The sequence below is a fragment of the Papio anubis genome, chromosome 2, assembly GCF_008728515.1.
Source record: "Papio anubis isolate 15944 chromosome 2, Panubis1.0, whole genome shotgun sequence".
Lineage (NCBI taxonomy): Eukaryota > Metazoa > Chordata > Mammalia > Primates > Cercopithecidae > Papio > Papio anubis.
In genome coordinates, this window is record NC_044977.1 from 96,396,234 (window position 1) to 96,416,443 (window position 20,210).

A 20,210-nucleotide genomic window follows, 5' to 3' on the forward strand; every position below is an offset into this window, starting at 1 on the left:
CTGTGTGAAAGGAAAAACTAACATCAGAATTTAAATGCATTTTTAAACATTAAAGTAATCCTTTGCAGATATTTCTTTTTTAAAAAAGTTTTTATTTTTATTTTTTTACAAATTGAAGGACTGTGGCAACCCTGAGTCGAGCAAGTCTAACTGGTGCCATTTTTCTAACAGCATATGCTCACTTACGTCTCTGTGTCACATTTTGGTAATTCTCACAATATTTCAAATTTTTTCATTATTATTTTATCTGTTATGGTGATTCGTGATCAGTGATCAATGTTACTACTGATATTGTTTCAGAGCACCATGAAAACTAAGCCCTTATAAGAGGGTGCACTTAATCAATGAATGATGTGTGTGTTCTGACTGCACCACCAACTGGCTGTTCCCCTATCTCTCTCCCTCTCCTTAGGCCTCCCCATTTCCTGAGACAAAACCATATTGAAATTAGACCAGTTAATGACCCTACAATGTCCCCTAAGTAGTCAAGTGAAAGGAGGGGTCTCACATCTCTCACTTTAAATCAAAAGCTAGAAATGATTAAGCTTAGTGAGGAAGGCATGTTGATGAACAAGATAGGCCAAAAGGTAGGCCTCTTGTACCAAATAGTTAACCAAGCTGTCAATGTAAAGGAAAAGTTCTTCAAGGAAATTCAAAGTGCTACTCCAGTGAACATGTGAATGAAAAGAAAGTGAAACAGCCTTATTGCAGAAATGGAGAAAGTTTGAGTGATCTAGATGGAAGATCAAACCAGTCCCTAATACAGAGCAAGACCCTAACTCTTCAATTCTGTGAGGGCTGTGAGAGATCAGAAAGTTACAGAAGTATGAAGCTAGCAGAATTGGTTCATGAGGCTTGATGAAACAAGCCATCTCTGTAACATAGAAGTGCAAGGTCAAACAGGAAGTGCTAATGGAAAAGTTGCAGCAAGTTATCCAGAAGATCCAGCTAAGATAACTGATGAAGGAAGCTACAACAAACTGATTTTCAACATAGACAAAACTGCCTTATACTGGAAGAAGATACCATCTAGGACTTTCATAGCTAAAGAAAAGTTAATGCCTGGCTTCAAAGATTTAACAAATAGACTGGCTCTCTCCTGTTAAGGGATAATGCAGCTGGCAACTTTAACCATTTCAAAAATCATAGGGCCCTTAAGAATTATGTTAAATCTATTCTTTCTGTGCTCTATAAATGAAACATCAAAGCCTGTACAACAGCACATCTGTTTAAAGCATGGTTTACTGAATATTTTAAGCCTACTATTGAGATCTATTGCTCAAAAAAGATTCCTTTCAAAATATCACTGCTCATTGACAATGTATTTTGTCACCCAAGAACTCTGCCAGACATGCTCAAGGAGATGAATATTGTGTTTTTTTGTTTGTTTGTTTTTTGAGAAGGAGTCTTGCTCTGTTGCCCAGGCTGGAGTGCAGTGGCATGATCTCAGCTCACTGCAACCTCTGCCTCCCGGGTTCAAGCAATTCTCTGCCTCAGCCTCCTCAGTCGCTAGGATTGCAAGAGCCTGCCACCATGCCTGGCTAATTTTGGTATTTTTAGTAGAGGTGGGGTTTCACCATCTTGGCCAGGCTGGTGCTAAACTCCTGACCTCGTGATCCACCCACCTTGGCCTCCCAAATTGCTGGGATTACAGGCGTGAGCCACCACGCTCAGCCTGAATGTTGTTTTTATGCCTGCTAACACAACATCTATTCTGCAATCTATGAATCAAGAAGCAATTTTGACTTTCAAGTCTTATTATTTAAGAAATACATTTAATTAGGCTCTATCTGCCATGGATAGTGATTTCTCTGATAGATCTTGGCAAAGTAAATTGAAAACCTATAAAGAACTCACCATTCTAGGTGCCATTAAAAACATTTGTGATTTAAAAGAGGAGGTCAACATATCAACATTAGCAGTCTGGAGGAAGTTGATTCCAACCCTCATAGATGATTTTCAGGGTTTAAATACTTCAGTGGTAGAAGTCACTGCAAATGTGGAGGACACAGCAAGAAAACTAGAACTAGCAGTGGAGCCTAAAGTTGTAACTGAATTGCTGCAATCTCATGATAAAACTTGAATGGATGAAGAGTTGCTTCTTATGGATGAGCAAAGAAAGTGGTTTCTTGAGATGAAACCTACTACTGATGAAGCCATGAACATTGTTTAAGTGGCAAAGGACTCAGAATATCACACAAACTAGCTGATAAAGCAGAGGTAGAGTTTGAGAGGATTGAATCCGAATTTGAAAGAAGTTCTATTGTTGGTAAAATGCTATCAAACAGCATCACATGCCACAGAGAAATCTTTTGTGAAAAGAACTGTCAACTGATGCAGCAAACTGCATTGTTGTCTTATTTTAAGAAACTGCCACAGCCACCTTAACCTTCAACCTTCATTCCAATCTTCAACTACCCTAATTCAGTAAGCCGACATCAACATCCAGGCAATTATGACTCACTGAAGGCTCAGATGATGTAAGAACTTTTTGGCAATAAAGTATTTTTAAATGAAGGTGTGTACATTTTTTTAAAGACATAATGCTACTGCACACTTAATAGACTATAGTGTAAGCATAACCTTTCTACGCACTGGGAAACAGAAAAAATTCATATGACTCATTTTATTGCAATATTTGCTTTACAGCAGTAGTCTGAACTCAAACCTGCAATACCTCCAAGGTATACCTGTATATATTACAATTCTTTAACATCTCTAATAGGTTGTTCCTGCCTTCTTAACTAGAAAACCAGCACTTCTTAAGTGGTTGGAGTAGAGGAAGGAATGGGGTGGTGTGGTTAAGATTAGAGCAAAATATTTTTGACCATGCCAAACAAAAGGTCTGAGGAGGAGTTAGGTTAGTGTTTTAATCCGGAAGAGGTCATTAAATTATTCTACTGATAATGTAATTAAATGAATTATAAATTATTCTTCAAGAAAAGTATATACAATAAGCCTATAAAGGTCTTTGAGAGCTTTCTCTGGGGAAAAGGTATTAAAAATGTTATTGTTTCAGGGTGACTGATTTAAACAGCTTAATTGCATCCTAATATGTGAGATCCTACATAACCAATTTTACAAAAATTTAATTTGGACACTACTTCTCTAGAAAAATAACTTAAGCAAGGGGAGGGAAAGAAGTACTTCAGAGCTGATTAGTAAATACAAATGCATTTACTTTTTAGGAGAAAGGTTTACACTAACATTCAGATACTATAATGTTTACCTTAAAAATAATTCTAGTAAGTTTTTTCAGCTTGTGTTTTCTGGGCCAGAGGAGAGTAAAAGTAGTAAGAAGAGGGAGCCATACTTACAACAGTTGAAATTTAGTAGCATTGATAGAATTTAAGATTTTCACACAAAAAAAAGATCTTCATTTCTCTCCCCAACTTGGGATGTCACTTATATGTATTATCAGTATGTTCCCCGCAAATAAAACAAAAGCGGCAACATAAACAAAGAAACAGAAATTATGAATTTCTACAGATGGAAGAGATTATCTATCTTTTATTTTTGATCAGATGACTGAAGCCCATGGTGATGTAATGACTTAACCAATCAATGTCACACTGGTGATCACTATGATAGAGTCAAGTTGATAAACCTTTGCAGGCTGCAGTTACACTATCTTAGTTTGTAAGCAAAATGATTGCAATAGAAAAAAAAAGTTAACCTTGTTGCTTTTTCTTCAGTATCTTCCTTTTTCTTTAGTATCTCCAAATGGTCATGAACCGTACTAAACCTTCTATACCAATCTAATTCTTGTCTAGCCTTTCCCTTAACACAGTAGTTCTCAAACTTGAGCATGCATCAAAATCAGCTGGTGGTCTTGTTAAAAACAGATTGATAGGCCCATCGCCAAAGTTTGATTCAGCAGGTCTGAGATGGGACCCAATAATTTCAATTTCTGACAAGTTCATGCATGATGATGCTTCTCCAAGGATCACACTTTGAAAATTACTGCGTTAACATTAAAGGCCTCAGATATATCCATCACCTTGACCTGGGTGAGTCAAATGCAAAATGAAGGTGGTGGAGGATGGATCAGATGATCTTTAAGGTGTCCTCCAACTCTAAATGCGGTTTTATATGTTCCAGAGAGTGTGCTATAACTCTCCGTATGAATCACTGCATCCATGTAAGATCCTTGCAAACTGCAATGTGAGTCTGATTTCAGCCACTCTTATCTTCATAAAAGTCAAACATACATCATTTTTTCTTTTTATCACTACTCCTTATCTTTCCTCAAAAAATATTTTAATGACTCAAAAAACTTAGTGACAGCTTTAAGGTAATTTACAATACCCCTTACACCTGAGTACATCTGACACATTAATTAAAGTATACCTATATATGGCTAATGGCATATAGCCCAAGCATATAAACAGTAGAGAACAAAAAACATACTCAAGATACAAATTAGACAAGTGACTATTATAAGTTATGTAATTAAGAATTATGTTACAGACCTTTTGCGAACTTCATAAATATTTTCTTTTTCTTCTTTGGTAATCACTTTGTCTGTAAATCTATGCTGTGAAGAGATTATGGTTAAATAAGAACCAGTGAATGTCTCTGTATTACACACTAAGCTATGAGGCTTACTGGATTTATTTTAATGTATTCGATGTTAATTAAACAACTAGTTTATGGCCAATCCCTAAAAACAATTCTATTCTACATAATTTAAAATACTGAATCCTGACTTTAAAATTTCCACTGCTGCTTAAGAGAAAAATTAATATAAGTCAAAACATTTGTCCAGGTTTTGATATCACCTTTAATTACCCAAGTCGCTATTTCAAATCATTAGGTAAAACTTAAGTTGAGTTTCTTTTTATTCAGAAAAAAAGCTTGAGCTTTGAGTTATTTTAAAGCGGTATTTGTGAACATAAAATTTATTTTTCATAAGAAATATTTAAATGTGTTTTAAATATAACTATACTTACATTTCACAAGTAGCTGTTTTGAAATCATGATTTTCCAGTCATAAGAAGGTTATACATGTTCAAATACTAAACTTTTGAAAAAACATCCACTAAAAGAATAAAATACCTAGGAATACAGCTAACCAGGAAAGTGAAAGACCTCTATGATGAGAATTACAAAACACTGCTCAAAGAAATCAGAGAGGACATCAACTAATGGAAAAACTTTCCATGATCATGGATAGGAAGGAGCAATATCATTAAAATGGCCATACTGCCCAAAGTAATTTATGGATTCAATGTTATTCCTATTAAACTATCAATGACATTCTTCAGAGAACTAGCAAAAATTCATATGAAACTCAAAAGGAGCGCGAATAGACAAGGCAATCCTAAGCAACAAGAACAAAGCTGGACGCATCATGTTACTGACTTCAAACTATACTACAGGGCTACTATAACCAAAACTGCATGGTACTGGTACAAAAACAGATACACGGACTAATAGAACTGAATAGACAGCATAGGAATAAGGCTGCACACCTACAACCATCTGACCTTCGACAAAGCTGACAAAAACAAGCAATGTGGAGAGGACTCTCTATTCAATAAATGGTGCTGGGTAACTGGCTAGCCACATGCAGAAGACTGAAACTGGACCCTTCTTTTACCATATGCAAAAATCAACTCGAGATGGGTTAAAAACTTAAATGTTAAAACCCAAAACTATAAAAGCCTTGGAAGACAACCTAGAAATCTTAGAAAACTACAAAAATCAACTCGAGATGGGTTAAAAACTTAAATGTTAAAACCCAAAACTATAAAAGCCTTGGAAGACAACCTAGAAATCTTAGAAAACTACAAAAATCAACTGAGAAACATAAAACATAACAAACTGAAGGACCTACCATGTTCCTGAATGAGAATACTAAAGATGTTGGTTCTCCCCAAATTAATTTATACATTACAGAAATTACAATGTGAGTTTAAAGCACTGTTTAAAAAAAATACATGAGAGAGAACCACCAAAAAACATTTTACCATTTAATATTTTACTTACTATTTTTCAAAAAATTGATAGTATGCTATTGGTGTAAGGACTAGCAATCAATGAAACAAAAGAAAAGAAACAGATCTATATATAAAACTGAAAATATTCAATATGGCACTTGAAATTTAGGAGGAAATGATTCAATAAATGGTAGAACAACTGGCTAGTTAATTGGATGGAAAATAAGTGTGCTCCCAACTCACCATATGCCAAAATACCTTTTAGGTTCATTAAAGATTTCATTAAATTAAAAATAAATTCTAAAAGTAGAAAATAAAATAAAATAGCAAAACAAATCAAATATATAAATGAGTATATAATCTGGAGGATTTGGAAAGCCTAAGCATGACACCAAAGGTAGAAACCATGAAGTAAGATATCAATAGGTTTGACTACAAATATTTTAAATATTTTCATATGTTAAGAGAATAAAGAGTACAAAATGCCATCTGCTAAAACAAGGAAAAGTTACATTGTTTCTATATTCCTTCTCCTAAGATAAATTTTAGTTTGATTAAAAATTTAAACATAATAAATAACACCAAAAAAAACTAAAAGAAAATATGAGAGAAAATTTTAAATGTTGAGATGGGGAAGGGTTTCTCTAAATCTGACTTGTAACTCCTATTACGAAAGAAAACTGACATATTTGATTAAATAAAAATAAAAGGCTTTTACAAGGTGAAAAGCTCCTAAACTAAGTCAAAACAAATGAAATCCAGGAAAAGGTATAGCCACATATGACAAAGAACAGATAAGTTTATATCATGAAATGTTCCTACAAGTAAAAAGATCAAATCCGGAAGAAAATGGGCAAGTGGGCATGTATTAGTCCATTTTTATGCTACTATAAAGAACTGTCCAAGACTGGGTAACTTATAAAGGAAAGAGGTTTTAATTGACTCGCAGTTCAGCATGGTTTGGGGAGGCCTCAGGAAACTTACACAAGGTGAAGAGGAAGCAAGGCACCTTCTTCACAAGGTGGCAGGAAGGAGAATGAATGCAGGAGGAACTACTAAATGCTAATAAAACCATCAGATTTCATGAGAACTCACTATCACAAAATAGCAAGGGGGGAACTGCCCCCATGATTCCATTACCTCCACCTGGTCTCTCCCTTGACATGCAGGGATTGTGGGGATTATGTGGATTCAAGATGAGATTTTGGGTGGGACCACAGCCAACCATACCAGGACATAAACAGCAAGTTCATAGAAAACAATATAAATGGCTTCTAAAGATGTTTAACTAGACTCATAAGAGAAATGCATATTAAAACTAAAACAAAGTCATTTATAAAAATAGGCAGATGGACAAAAAATTAATAATAAATTAGTGTGTGGGGAGAAAATGGCACTCTCACACAATGTTGTTGAAAGTATACATCAAAGCAATCTCTATGAAGGACAATTTGACAACTCCACTTCTAGGAATTAATCCAAAAATGCTTGCACATATGCAAAATGCCTTATGCTCAAGGATGCATAATGCAGCAATATTTAAATAGCAAAAAAATGGAAACAAACCAAGTGTCCATCAGTAGTGGGACTTGTTAGAGTATATTCATATAGTAGGTAATTATACAACTATAAAAACAAGACATCATTACATACATTGAAAGGAAAAACATCTCAAGCAAGGTAAAGAACAGTACGCTACCATCTGGATGAAATTCAAAAGAATTCACAATGGGTGTACTTTGAGAAATGGCAGAGAATCTCCTATTGGGGTAACTCTTCTGCAGATAACAACCATAAACCCTGGATAAAATATTTTTAAACTACCTGAAAACCCTGAAGAGATATGAAAAGCAGGCAGAACCTAGAGGGAAGTCTACACTCAGAAAGATGGAATGCCACTGGGTAACTGTCTTGTTTTTATGGCTGTATACCCAAGGGCAGGCACTAGTTGGAACCATTTGGGGAGGACAATAATTTGCCCTACTAACAAAGAACCAGAAGAACAGAGTTTGGGGTAAAATCAGAAAGTGAGGCTAGGAATCTGGGAGAAAGTCTAACAGACAAAGTCCCCAAATCTACTTATAACTTGACCCAAATCTCTAGCTGATCTCTGAACAATATGTATGTAACGTGGATTCCAAAGAGCCCAGCTAAGACTCAAAGAACTGAACAAACATTTCAACTGAGTCTAACCGCAGGGGAGTAATCTGGAGGACGAGTTCACCCAAGTTAAAACCTAACATGCGACTACCATATAGTTCAGCAGTTAACAGCCCATTTATTCCAGAGAAATTAAAACACATAGATACACAAAAACCTGTACATGAATATTTATAGATAGCAGCTTTATCCTGTAACAGTCCCAAACTAGATATCCATCAATGAGCAAATAGCTAAACAAACTATGGTACACTCACACCATGGAGTATTACTAAACAGTAAAAATGATATATACAATGATTTGGTTGAATATCCACAGGATTATGCCAGGTGGGGAAAAAAAAAAAAAAGAAACAAATCTGAAGAGGTTACATACTGTATGATTCCATTTATATAATATTCTTGAAATGACCGAATTATAGAAATGCAGAACAGATATGTGGTTGTCCAGGATTAAGGAATGGGCGATGGAGGAAAGAGAGAAGAAAGTAGGTGTGCACTATCAAAGGGCAACATGAGGGATCCATGTGGTGATGGAAATGGTCTGTAATATCTTGATTGTATTAATGCCAATATTCTGGTTGTGATATTGTACTGTGGTTGTGCAATATATTACAATTGGGAGAAACTAGGTAAAGGGTACATAGATATCTATGTATTATTTCTTATAACACAGGTGAATCCACAATTTATCTCAACAAAAAGTGGGATGCTGCTGAAACAGTATTTATGGATAAATATATAGCACTAAATATCTCTATTAGAAAATAATTAAGAAAATAATAAATCAATGACCTTGGCTGCAACTTTAGGAAGCTACAAAAAGAACAACAAATTAATCCGAAGTAAGTAGGAGGAGGAAATAACCAGAGCAGAAATCAGTGAAACTGAAAACAAAAAAGCAACATAGGAAAAAAAAAATCAGTAAAACTAAAGCTGGTTTTGTTTTTAGAATTATCAATTAATAATCCTCTAGCCAACCTCTTATGAATCTTCATTTTAAAATGCCAAAACTATAGAAATTATTGGTGGAGGGAGAGAGGTATGACTGTTAAGAGTTAGCATAAGGGAGATCTTTGTGGTGCTATTATAGCTCTTTGACTGCAGTGGTGGTCACATAAATCTGCATATTTGATAAAATACACTGACCTACACAAACATATTTTATCAATATCAAATTCCTGCTTCTGATACTTTAAAATGTAAGATGTAGGGGAAAACTAGGTGAAGGCAACATGGGTCCTCTCTGAACTACCTTTGTAACTTCCTGTGAATCTCTATTTCAAAATAAAAAGTTAAAAAAAGTACACTAGTACTTTATCAGGAGCCCAACAGTAGAATCATAAAGTAATTACTACTATGGTAAACCTAAAAATTGACAAGTGATACAGAGAAGAAAAGAAAAGGCCTCTGGAAAAGAATCATTCACACACACACGTATATAATAGATAAGCACGCACACACACGCACACATGCGCGTGCGCGCCCCTACCTTTTCTTCTTTGAGACAGGTCTTGCTTTGTTGCCCAGGCTGGAGTGCAGTGGCCCGAACGTGACTCACTGCAGACTTGACCTCCCAGGCTCAAGCTATCCTCCCACCTCCAACCCGCCAAGTAGCTGTGACTACAGGTGGATGCCAGCATGCCTGGCTAATAAAAAAAAAAAATTTTTTTTTGGTAGAGACAGGGTCTCACTATGTTGCTCAAGCTGGTCTCAAATTCCTGGCCTCAAGTAGTCCTCTCACCTCAGCCTCCTAAAGTGCTGGGATAACAGGCCTGAGTCACTGCACCTGGCATATTGATCTTTTATTTCTCACTATACATGTGTGCACTTGTACATACATACATACTTGTACACACATACACATGTAGTGGGAAGTAAAAGATCAGTAAGGAAGCATTTCTAAAAATTTACAGTCAGCCATTTACAAGAGCAGAAAAGCAATACGCCAGGCATATGTCCCATAAGTCAATCTATTTACCCTGTAGTGTTCCTAAAATGTAAGAGAGAGATGAAAACAAGTTTGTTAATTCCCAAATTTGAGGGCCAGACATCTTAAGAGCAAATATTACTAAGTCTCATATTTTGTAAAGGGTTAGTACTTTGAAGCCTACGATGGTATTAGAAGAATAAATATATAATCCCCCTTCCCTCAAACAAAACAAAGAAATCATCCCATACTAGGAAGCATGGCCCTCAAGTACTATGCTACCTGAAAATTAAGGAAGATCAAACGATTTTCAGTATTATAGTGTTTTCTGAGGCAGAAAAATATGTAATATTTTATTTAGAAAGACTTTCATAGGTTTGTGGCAAACTTCAGACACTAAAAAGCTAACTACAGTATGTAATTAAACAGTACATCTCATTTTCCCAGGCAAGGAAAATCTTTTTTATACTATGCTTACACCAAATATCAAGGGATACATCCCATGGCTAGAGCGACTTGATTCTTTTATTCAATAAAGGGAGTTATACTCGCCACCCGATAGCACTGTTAAGATGGATTTATGCATTACCACTATTTAAGACCAAGAAATAAAAACATGCAAAAGATCCCCTAGTACCTTTTCATCCAAGTCTGAACCTTTTATTTGTTCACTGAAGTCTCCCAGTGTTTCATTTTCAGAGGTCTCATTAGCAACTTCTCCTAAGGAAGTGTTTGCATCTTTGGGATCATGTTTTATTTCACTTGCTGAAAAGAAATAATATTCAGCTATAGAAATTTTAAAGACAAAATAACTGAGTTATTCAAAGGCTGTTGTAAAAAATGACTTAGAATTCAGAGGCTCTTTTAAGGTCTAATGTGACAAATATGAAGCAGAGTTTTCAGCGAATTATGCAATAATTCCTCTTTATTAAAATAACTCCATTATATTATATAAAAAGAAACAGATATTTAAGAATTTTTATTGATCATCTTAAGAATTTTTAATTTTAAATATACTTATTTTAAATATACTTATAAAATAAAATATATTTTAAATATACTTGTAAAATTTGAAAGTCAAAGTAAAATTAACTTTCATACTAAGTTATGCCCTGTGAAATAAAGATTCAGGTATTTAAACTTCTGACTACCTGTTAACTATATATATATTTTTTTGAGACAGAGTTTTGCACTGTTGCCCAGGTTGGAGTGCAGTGGCGCGATCTCGGCTCACTGCAAGCTCTGCCTCCCGGGTTCACATCATTCTGCTGCCTCAGTCTCCTGAGTAGCTGGGACTACAGGTGCCCACCACCAACCTCGGCTAATTTTTTGTACTTTTAGTAGAGATGGGGTTTCACCATGTTAACCAGGATGATCTCGATCTCCTGACCTCGTGATCCACCTGCCTCAGCCTCCCAAAGTGCTGGGATTACAGGCATGAGCCACCGCCCCCGGCCAACTATAAAATTTTTTTAAGCAACTGAGATTTAAAATGTGATAAAGCTAAAATACATATTTCAATTTCAAAATAAGATGACAAACACTGCTGAGGTTAGTTACCTATCTTTTGTTAGATAAAGCCTAACAAAGTTATTTATTAATCAAACAGAAAATATCTCAATCTGATCTTCCAAACAGTCAATTAAAACAGAAAAATTGACAAACTATAAAACATATGGTCAACAGACCCTAAAATGAAAAGTTTCCTGTTCTAATGAATTCATCTTGACTAGGCCTGCATGGAGATATAAAGAGATGATTCAATATTGCATATTCTGAAAATGTCAACTTTTACCTGCTGAGTTGGAAGCACAGATGTCTGGCTTTATCAGTCCACAGTCCAGTACAGGAAGTTCTCTACTATAAAGCAAACAGAGCTTAAACATTATAACAGATTCTAAGCAGAACTATCGAAACATTATCTCTAAACATTATATAATAATCACTTTAGCTTCTGGTGAACATCAGCTCAAGTCCTCCAGGGCAGAGTACTTACTATAACGAGACTCAGAACCCAGTGCACCTGTGTGGATTCTTTGTTTGGCTCTTTAATCACATATGCCTCAACTGTTAGGGGGTGCTGCCACTCAAACTTTGTTACTGAGAGCTTGACAACATATACAAAGCATGTAAAACTCAAAAAAGTATTACATCAATACAAGATAGTGTTTACTCTTTTTTTTTTTTTTTGAGACGGAGTTTCACTCTTGTTGCCCAGGCTGGAGTGCAATGGCGCAATCTTGGCTCGCTGCAACCTCTGCCTCGTGAGTTCAAGTGATTCTACTGCCTCAGTCTCCTGAGGAGCTGGGATTACAGGCATGTATGCCCAGCTAATTTTGTATTTTTAGTAGAGATGGTGTTTTGCCATGTTGGTCAGGCTAGTCTCAAACTCCTGACTTCAGGTGATCAACTGGCCTTGGCCACCCAAAGTGCTGGGATTACAGGTGTGAGTCACTGTGCCTGGCCAATTTCTACTCTTAAGCATGTATATGTATGTCATATGGTCAATGTCAAAGGAAGACAGCTTGAAAGCAGCTTAGTTTTTTTTTGGTAGTCCCTAAAGACAACTTAGAGTCTAAAGATTATGTAGAACAGAGTTAGACCAGTCTGGGTTCAAACACTGTTCTGCCACTTGCTGTATAAACTGTGGCAAAACTACTTAACTTCTCTAAGTTTAATCATATCTGTAAAATGAGAATACCACTAACCACAAGGTATTGTGAGGATTAAATGAGATAAGATGTCCTTAAAGCCAATATCATAGGCCCAACAGATGAAAACTACATTTATAGGAGCCACTCAAATACAAATGGCCAAACACTATTCCATTTTTAATCACTTAGACAAAAATTTAAAACATATAAAAGTACACAGAACAAAATAAACACTCATAATCCCACCATTTGTTCATTTAACAAGTGGATAAGCATATCCTTCAGCACTGCGACTGCTCACTGGTTCAGAATTACTTCCTAGCCAAGAAAGAGGAAAACTAAACAAAACATTTTGTATTTACCATTCTTTGAAGTTTGGAAAACAAAGTATTTTTTCCCAACGTAAACCCTAGAAACAGTAAGTATAGTTTAAAGGACGGGGAAATAATACAAACAGAAAACATACACAAATGCAAATCTTTCTCTAACCCGGACCTTTCTACATTCATATCTAGCTATCTACTAGAATATTTCCATCTCAGTACCTCAAGGACCTCTTCAACTTAAAATGTCTAAATCTGACCTCCCCAATATAGCTCTTTTGCATGGGAGATGGATGGTAATGTTCTTCTCCCATGCAAAAGATGGTATGGTAATGCCATGGATGGTAACGAGATAAAAGAGAAACCAGGTATCAACCTTAACATCTCCCTCTGCCTCACCCCCATCTGATGAATCAATATTCACTTCTTAAACCTCCCACAAATTCACTCCCACTTCTGTGTAAAGTCACCACATTCTTTCAGCTTATTACAATAGGTCCCTGTCAGTTTATCCTTCACACCAGAGCTATAATTATTTTTAAAAGTAAATGTGATCAAATTATGTCTCTTATTTAGAAGCCTTTCCATGAATTCCTATATGCTTAGCATAAACTTCACACTCACCATAAATTCTAGTTTGCCTAGGAAGGTCTGTTTACGCCTGTTGTCCTGGCATATTAACAGCTCCTCATGTCCTCAAAAGCTTTGCAATCCAGAAGGTAAATTCTATGGTCATTTTACTCTCACAGCCCTTCATGACAGTTTTTGCACATTCTGTAGCTTCATTTCTTGCTATTTGAACACCAAGCCATGGGACGTTATTTTGGTGTCTCAGTTTTCCTCAACAATTAGCTAATCCCTACTTATCCTTTAGTGATCATTTTAAATGCCACTTTCACAAGGAGGTGTTTAACATCTTGCACTTGTCCTATCATTTTATGGTACATGCTTATTTGCCTCCCTAAAAGCACTGTGAGGACGAGGCTTATATATGTCTAGTTGTTCTCTACACATGCAGCACCTAACATATTCTACGCTAAGGAGACCCAAATGAAGATGCCACTCCCCTTTCTAGCAATTCCAGTACAAGGTGAGGCTCACATACAAGCAGACATAATATACTGAGATATGTGCCAAGAGAACTACTGGAACAAATTCCTGGAATAATATCTCAGATGTGATTTGATGGATAACTGAATGAAAAGAAAGGGACTTTCAGATAAACATATGCAAAAGGCCTAAAGTACATGGTGCATTGTAGAAACAGTGAGCTGCTTGCTATGCTTATCTTTCATTAGCCTTTCACCCCACTTTCCTCCCTCCAATATCATAGTTGCCAAAGAGAGAGTGGATACAGATCCACAAAGAGCCTTAAAAAGCCATGCCAAGCAATTCAGACTACCCCCAGGTGGCTGAAAGCCAGTGAAACACTCTCAACAGTTACTGGCAGATCAATTTCTATTTAGAATATCACTATGACAAAAGATATATTAAGAGAGTTTAGGAAGATTAACCAGGAGCTCATTACAATAATCTAGGAGAAAAATAAGAACATAGAGAGAACTGAGAGGAAGGAACAGCCATGAGAGGTATTGAGGTAATAACATGAACAGAATTAAGTGACTTAATAGAGAACTGAGGGATGCTTCCTTGGCCTCTAATTATCCCGAAAGTTCCATTCATAAATAGGTACAGCAAGTATATTAGTTTAATTTCCAAGTATTAAGATAGTATTTATAATACTGCTAGTATAATCTATATAGATGTGGGAAACTTTTTACTATGAAAATAGCTAACTTACAAGGAAGGTAAAATTACACATGCAAACTCTCGTAAGAAACAGTTTATTTTTGTCTGGAATTTGAGAGACAAAAAGTTAAATTCACTGAGGTGAAAAAAAATCACAAAGTGAGCAAAATTGTAATTTACACGAATATTTTACAGTTTTGCATTGGTGTAGTTACAGTTCTGAATTGGTAAAATGAAAAAGGGAAAAATGAAGGGAAGAACAACAAAAGGAGATAAAAGAGATTTGGATGAGGCTACAGAGATACAGATAAGCAAAGAGAAGAGCTGAGTAAAAAGGAGAGGACAGAGTAAAACAGGTTTAAGCCAACTCTGAAGAGCCATACAGATTATATCAAGCTTATTCTCTACCAGAGCAGTTTTCATGTGGATAATGAAATCTATTTAGTGGGTCACAACCAAGAAATTTTTTAATGAAATCGAATATGAAATATAAGACTATATCAGTTGTAGCAAGGAAAATAATTGTTTTCATAAACCTGTAATTTCATATATTTATAAATATGTACCAGATTGTAATATAAAACAGATCTTTGTTGAGGATAATTGGCAAAATGGCTGGAAGATGATTGCTTTAGAATAATTACTATCAGAAAATGTCTGAAAATTATTGCCCAAGGAAAAAGTTTAGGGTTTAGCATAGTGGCTCGCACCTGTAATCCCTACAATTTGGGAGACTGATGTGGGAGGATTGCTTGAGTCTAGGAATTCAATACCAGGTTGGGCAACACAGTGAGACTTAGTCTCTACAAAAAGAGAAGAACATTAGTCAGGTGTGGTGGCATGCACCTGTAGCCCCAGCTACTTGGAAGGCTGAGGTGTGAGGATCATTTGAGCCTGGCAGGTAGAGGTTGCAGTGAGCCATGATGGCATCACTGCACTCCAGCCTGGGCAACAAAGCAAGACCCTCTCTCTCTCTCTCAAAGAAAAAAAAAAAATTCAGAATGTCACTGCCTCCTTTTGAGATGCTAATTGTGGTCAGTATTCATTTACTTACAAATACCCATATTCTGTTTCTGGATAGAACTGCTACAAATTTACTGGGGCACATATTATGCAAGTAGTAGTGGCCCTAAGCAGAAAAATATTATAGTATCCAATTAATCAAGGCAGAGGTTCCCTAGCCTGATGCCACACTGTACTGTTAGGTCTCCTGATATTACAAATGCTCAATCAGGTACAATACTGTTTATTCCAGCAAAGACAAAGAATAGTTTACGTGACCTGAAAGAGAAAAGAAAAAAACTCAGAATAGTGTTTCTTAATAGTTTCCACCTGCTACTTTAAAGAGGCAGCAGAGATGAGAGGAAAGGGACCTCAAGTAAAATAATGTTCTGCAGTAGTTTGCAGAGTAATTGAATTAAATATATAGGAAGAACCAAAATGCCGCTCTTCCAGCATGCTGTTTTGCAGAGCAGGGACAGACTTTGGAGCAGGTTGCCTTGAGTTCAGATGTCAGCTCTGATACTTGCAAGCTGGGTCCTTTAGAAAGTTAATCACTTTGATTTAAGTATAAAAATAGGGTGAGTTTCAACCTCAGAATTGTTTCACTAAATAAAATAAGTAATGTATCTAGCACAGGGTAGACATTAAATATCAGTTCTTAAGATTAAAATTTAGTAAAAATTTAATTTTTATAAAAATTTAATAAAATTTTGCAGTAAAGTTAGAGCACATTAGATATTCAGCGCAATGGGACAATGAAGAAAAGTAAGTTTCATAAAAGACAATGAATCTCAATATATAAGGGAGAGAAAAAAGATCTTTATTTTTGGTGGAAACCTGTTTGGTTTTTTGTTTGTTTGTTTGTTTGTTTTTTGTCATTTGATGGTAAAATTGGTAATAAGACTACTCTACTCTAGAAGTCCTCTCTTGGGGAACGAACTGGGATTAAGTCAGACTCTGAGAAAGTAAGTTACTTGAGACAGGATATAATTTGCCCAGCATAGATCCAGGCTAGACATGGGTCTAATGAGACTCAAATGCCTGGGCAAAAGTGGTAGGCTTTTATTTTCTGTGCATTGGTACCAGATATTTATCCCTCAGAACTTTATTATTTACTGGCTCCAGAATCTACAATGGCTGCCTATGGATTTGAGACCAAGTTGTGAAGGTGGTAAATAACTGATCCCCACTGATCACCAACATCAATTCCATACAGAATTCAAGTTTTTGTGCCTAACTTTCCAACCTCCTTAATCTAGTATCACCCTACTTATAAAATCTTATTTCCCACTATTGTTCAGTGTCTACTTGCTTAAGAAAGAAAGGATTTACTGTCTCCATTTACATGTAATCTAATTCAAGCACTTCAGAAATGGCCTGCAATATTTTCAAATAGGAATTGAAACCTTAATTCTCCTTCCCATCTCAATATATGAGGGACTGGACTTGCAAATAAAAGTAAGATATTGACATTTCCCACCCTCACAAAATCCAACAGTTTAGCAAGTGAGAGATTAAATTATACCACCATGAAATCAATGCCACAACTAAGGTAGCATAAGGTGCTATGGGAATGCATAAGGGATTTCCACCTCTGCCTGATGGAGTCAGGAAAACCTTTAACCTTCCGTACACAATCATGCTTACATGTACTTTTGCCTTTCTGCCCACATATTCCTCATTATTCTTCCTTCCCTACCAAACTTCTTTTCTTCTTCTCCTTTGTCAATCTAAACAAATTCAAACTTCAAGGATCAATACAAATTTTTGCTTTTCCAAGGTATCTTTCATTCTTCTCTTTTCTAAACTCCTACTACTCTTAGTACTTCAGTTTATATACTTTTGTTTAAAACACATTAGTCCCTCACTCCTCCCCCCTCCTCCCTACCTATATAGCAATTCCCCTGAATTTTTGGCAGACACTTAAAATCTCAACAATCCACTGTGTGGTATCATTTAACTGATATTTCAGCATATAATAATCCTATGTTCTAGTACAGATTAACTGTCCAGCACTGACTATTACAGACATTCTCAGATCATTTCCAATGACACAGCCTATTTCAAACATTTTACCAATTTCAGCCATTACACATTTCCAAGCTCATCAGTTCAAGTTTTAGTGAATGAGTTCTAGTATGCTTCTAATGTTTTAGATTTTAACATGGACTTTCCCCACTGTGGAGACTAAAAACAAATAAGCATTCTGTCACAACTTAGACATCTTACAAATTCTCCCCAATCTGGTCTGAGAATATTTTCCCCAGTGATTAAGTCAGCTCAGGTTTGTCTACTTGTTTTACCAAAAGGGGCAGTCCAGAGTTTCTGACAATATATGGGCCCTGCCCTTTCATCTTCTACTTTTATTCCTGTAAAATAAAAATTCATTCTAGCAGGCTTCAGCCTCTCAGTGTCTTAGAAGGGAGAAAAGGGAGCATATGAAGTAGCAACTGGCTGGTAAAAGGGACATAGCTGAAATTTGAAATTATATTTTAAGTTTCATTTAGTTCTAGAACCATTAATGAGTTTCTGTGCAACTACTGATAGAATCTCTGGTTATCAGGTCTTCATTTTTCCCTGTTAAGGTTTATCCTAGCACTGTGGATGACTACAAAACTAGTATTTCCAGTGCAGAATAAATATAAAAATATTAAAATAATACTGAGAAAATGTTCAAGTTTGTTTAAAAACAGAAACTTTAGAGGTAGATAAAAGGCAAAGAAGAGCCAATAAAAGTATAACTGATGCTTTTGAAGTGAAGACAAATGAAGTTCAAAGATAGTAACAAAAAAGCTATCTGAAATAAACACCTGATACTGCAAACCAAAATGGCTAACCTTGTCTCAGGAAAAACTGATATGTAATTACCACTCCCAAGGTGGAAAACAAGAAGAAACAATAAAGGCAGTTTAAAGTGGAACAGTGGAAGTATTAGTTTGGCCTCAGAGTTTTTTACTACAACACATAATGCCAGAAAGCAGGAGAGCAATGTCTACATAGCTGTGAGGGGGAAATACGTAAACTAAGAATTTTACACACAGACAACCTGCTCTTAGACAAATAATTCTCATGCACCCAAGATTTTAGGGAACACAGTAATTATGAACTCTTCTTAAAAATATTTCATTGCTCTGAAATCTAGCCAACTAAGTGATGAATCAAAATAGTCAAGATTAGGCCAGGCACAGTGGCTCACGCCTGTAATCCCAGCACTTTGGGAGGCCGAGGCAGGTGGATCACTTGAGGTGAGGAGTTGGAGACCAGCCTGGCCAACATGGTGAAACCCCATCTACTAAAAGTACACAAAAAATTAGCCAGGAGTGGTGGCATGTGCCTGTAATCCCTGCTACTCAAGAGGCCAAGGCAGGAGAATTGCTTGAACCTGGGAGCCATAGGTTGCACTGAGCCGAGATCTGCCACTGCACTCCAGCCTGGGCGACAGAGCAAGACTCCCTCTCAAAAAAATAAAAAAAAAAATAGTCAAGATTAGAGGAAAGTAAAAAGGACTGGTGGTAGGGACTGAATCAATTTAAATAGAAAACTAATAGTGAGAATCTTTGGAGTTCAGATTATTGAAGGAATGCACATGGCACAAGGCTTAGTAATACAAAATAAACTTTAAACAAAAAAGTGGGGTAGGCAATATTAGGAGAAAAAGTGTGTACAAGTATGTTCATCTTTCATATGAAGAAAGCAAACACTGCTGTCTAAAGTTGGAAAGCAATTTTTATAAGTGAAGCTAAAACTCAAACTTTTACACAATTTTCCTCATTAACTTGAGAACTTTAAGAAACTAATTTCTTGTGGTAAAGAAGTATATTAATTCAGCAATCCATTTCATTCCACTTTCATTTCTCTGCCTCTTTTGGTTAAGTGTAAATGAAATTATCTTTAATGTTTTTACTAAAAAATGGCATGATCCAATTTTTTCTAGTATTATATCTATTTATATGTATAGATAAATGTCTGGAATGACGCATACAAATGGCAATTAATTTGTTACTTGGGTGGTGGAATTTCCCCCCCAACACCACTTTTTACTTTAATTAACATGTATCATGTTTTAAAATCAGCCATTATTCTTTAAAAAAAGAATAAAGAACAAACGTCCTGCACTTTAATTCACAACATTTATCTCTTTCTAAATCTGGCTTAGTTCACTGTCAACATCTTGTCAGTCAACAGAGATGTTTGCTCTTGAATGCAGAATTTACTCTGATTTTCCTTTGTATTCCTCCAAGGAAGTATGGTGTAACAGTTAAAAATGCCAAAACCTTCTCTATTCATTATTTAATTTAATCCTCACAACCCTGAGGCAAGTACTTTCCCTTTTTACAGAAAGATGAAATAATTTGCCTAAAAGGTCACATAGTTGTTATGTCGTAACAAGAAGATTCAAAAACCAAGGTCAGACTACAGAGACGAAGCTCTTAATCACTAGGTTTAGAGT

The 20,210-nt window shown here is 35.9% G+C and overlaps 1 protein-coding gene across 2 annotated transcripts in view; it reads right to left on the reverse strand.

The window, feature by feature from the left end:
• The window catches only part of TOPAZ1 (testis and ovary specific PAZ domain containing 1), a 51,954-nt gene that overhangs the window by 24,937 nt on the left and 6,807 nt on the right, over positions 1–20,210 (reverse strand). For both annotated transcript variants that reach the window (XM_031663427.1, XM_031663426.1), the window contains exons 3-5: positions 11,828–11,892; positions 10,670–10,797; positions 4,473–4,537 (exon numbers count right to left, since the gene is read on the reverse strand). In XM_031663427.1, coding sequence (XP_031519287.1) covers positions 4,473–4,537; positions 10,670–10,797; positions 11,828–11,892 — 258 coding nt within the window. The remainder of the gene's footprint in view (positions 1–4,472; positions 4,538–10,669; positions 10,798–11,827; positions 11,893–20,210) is intronic.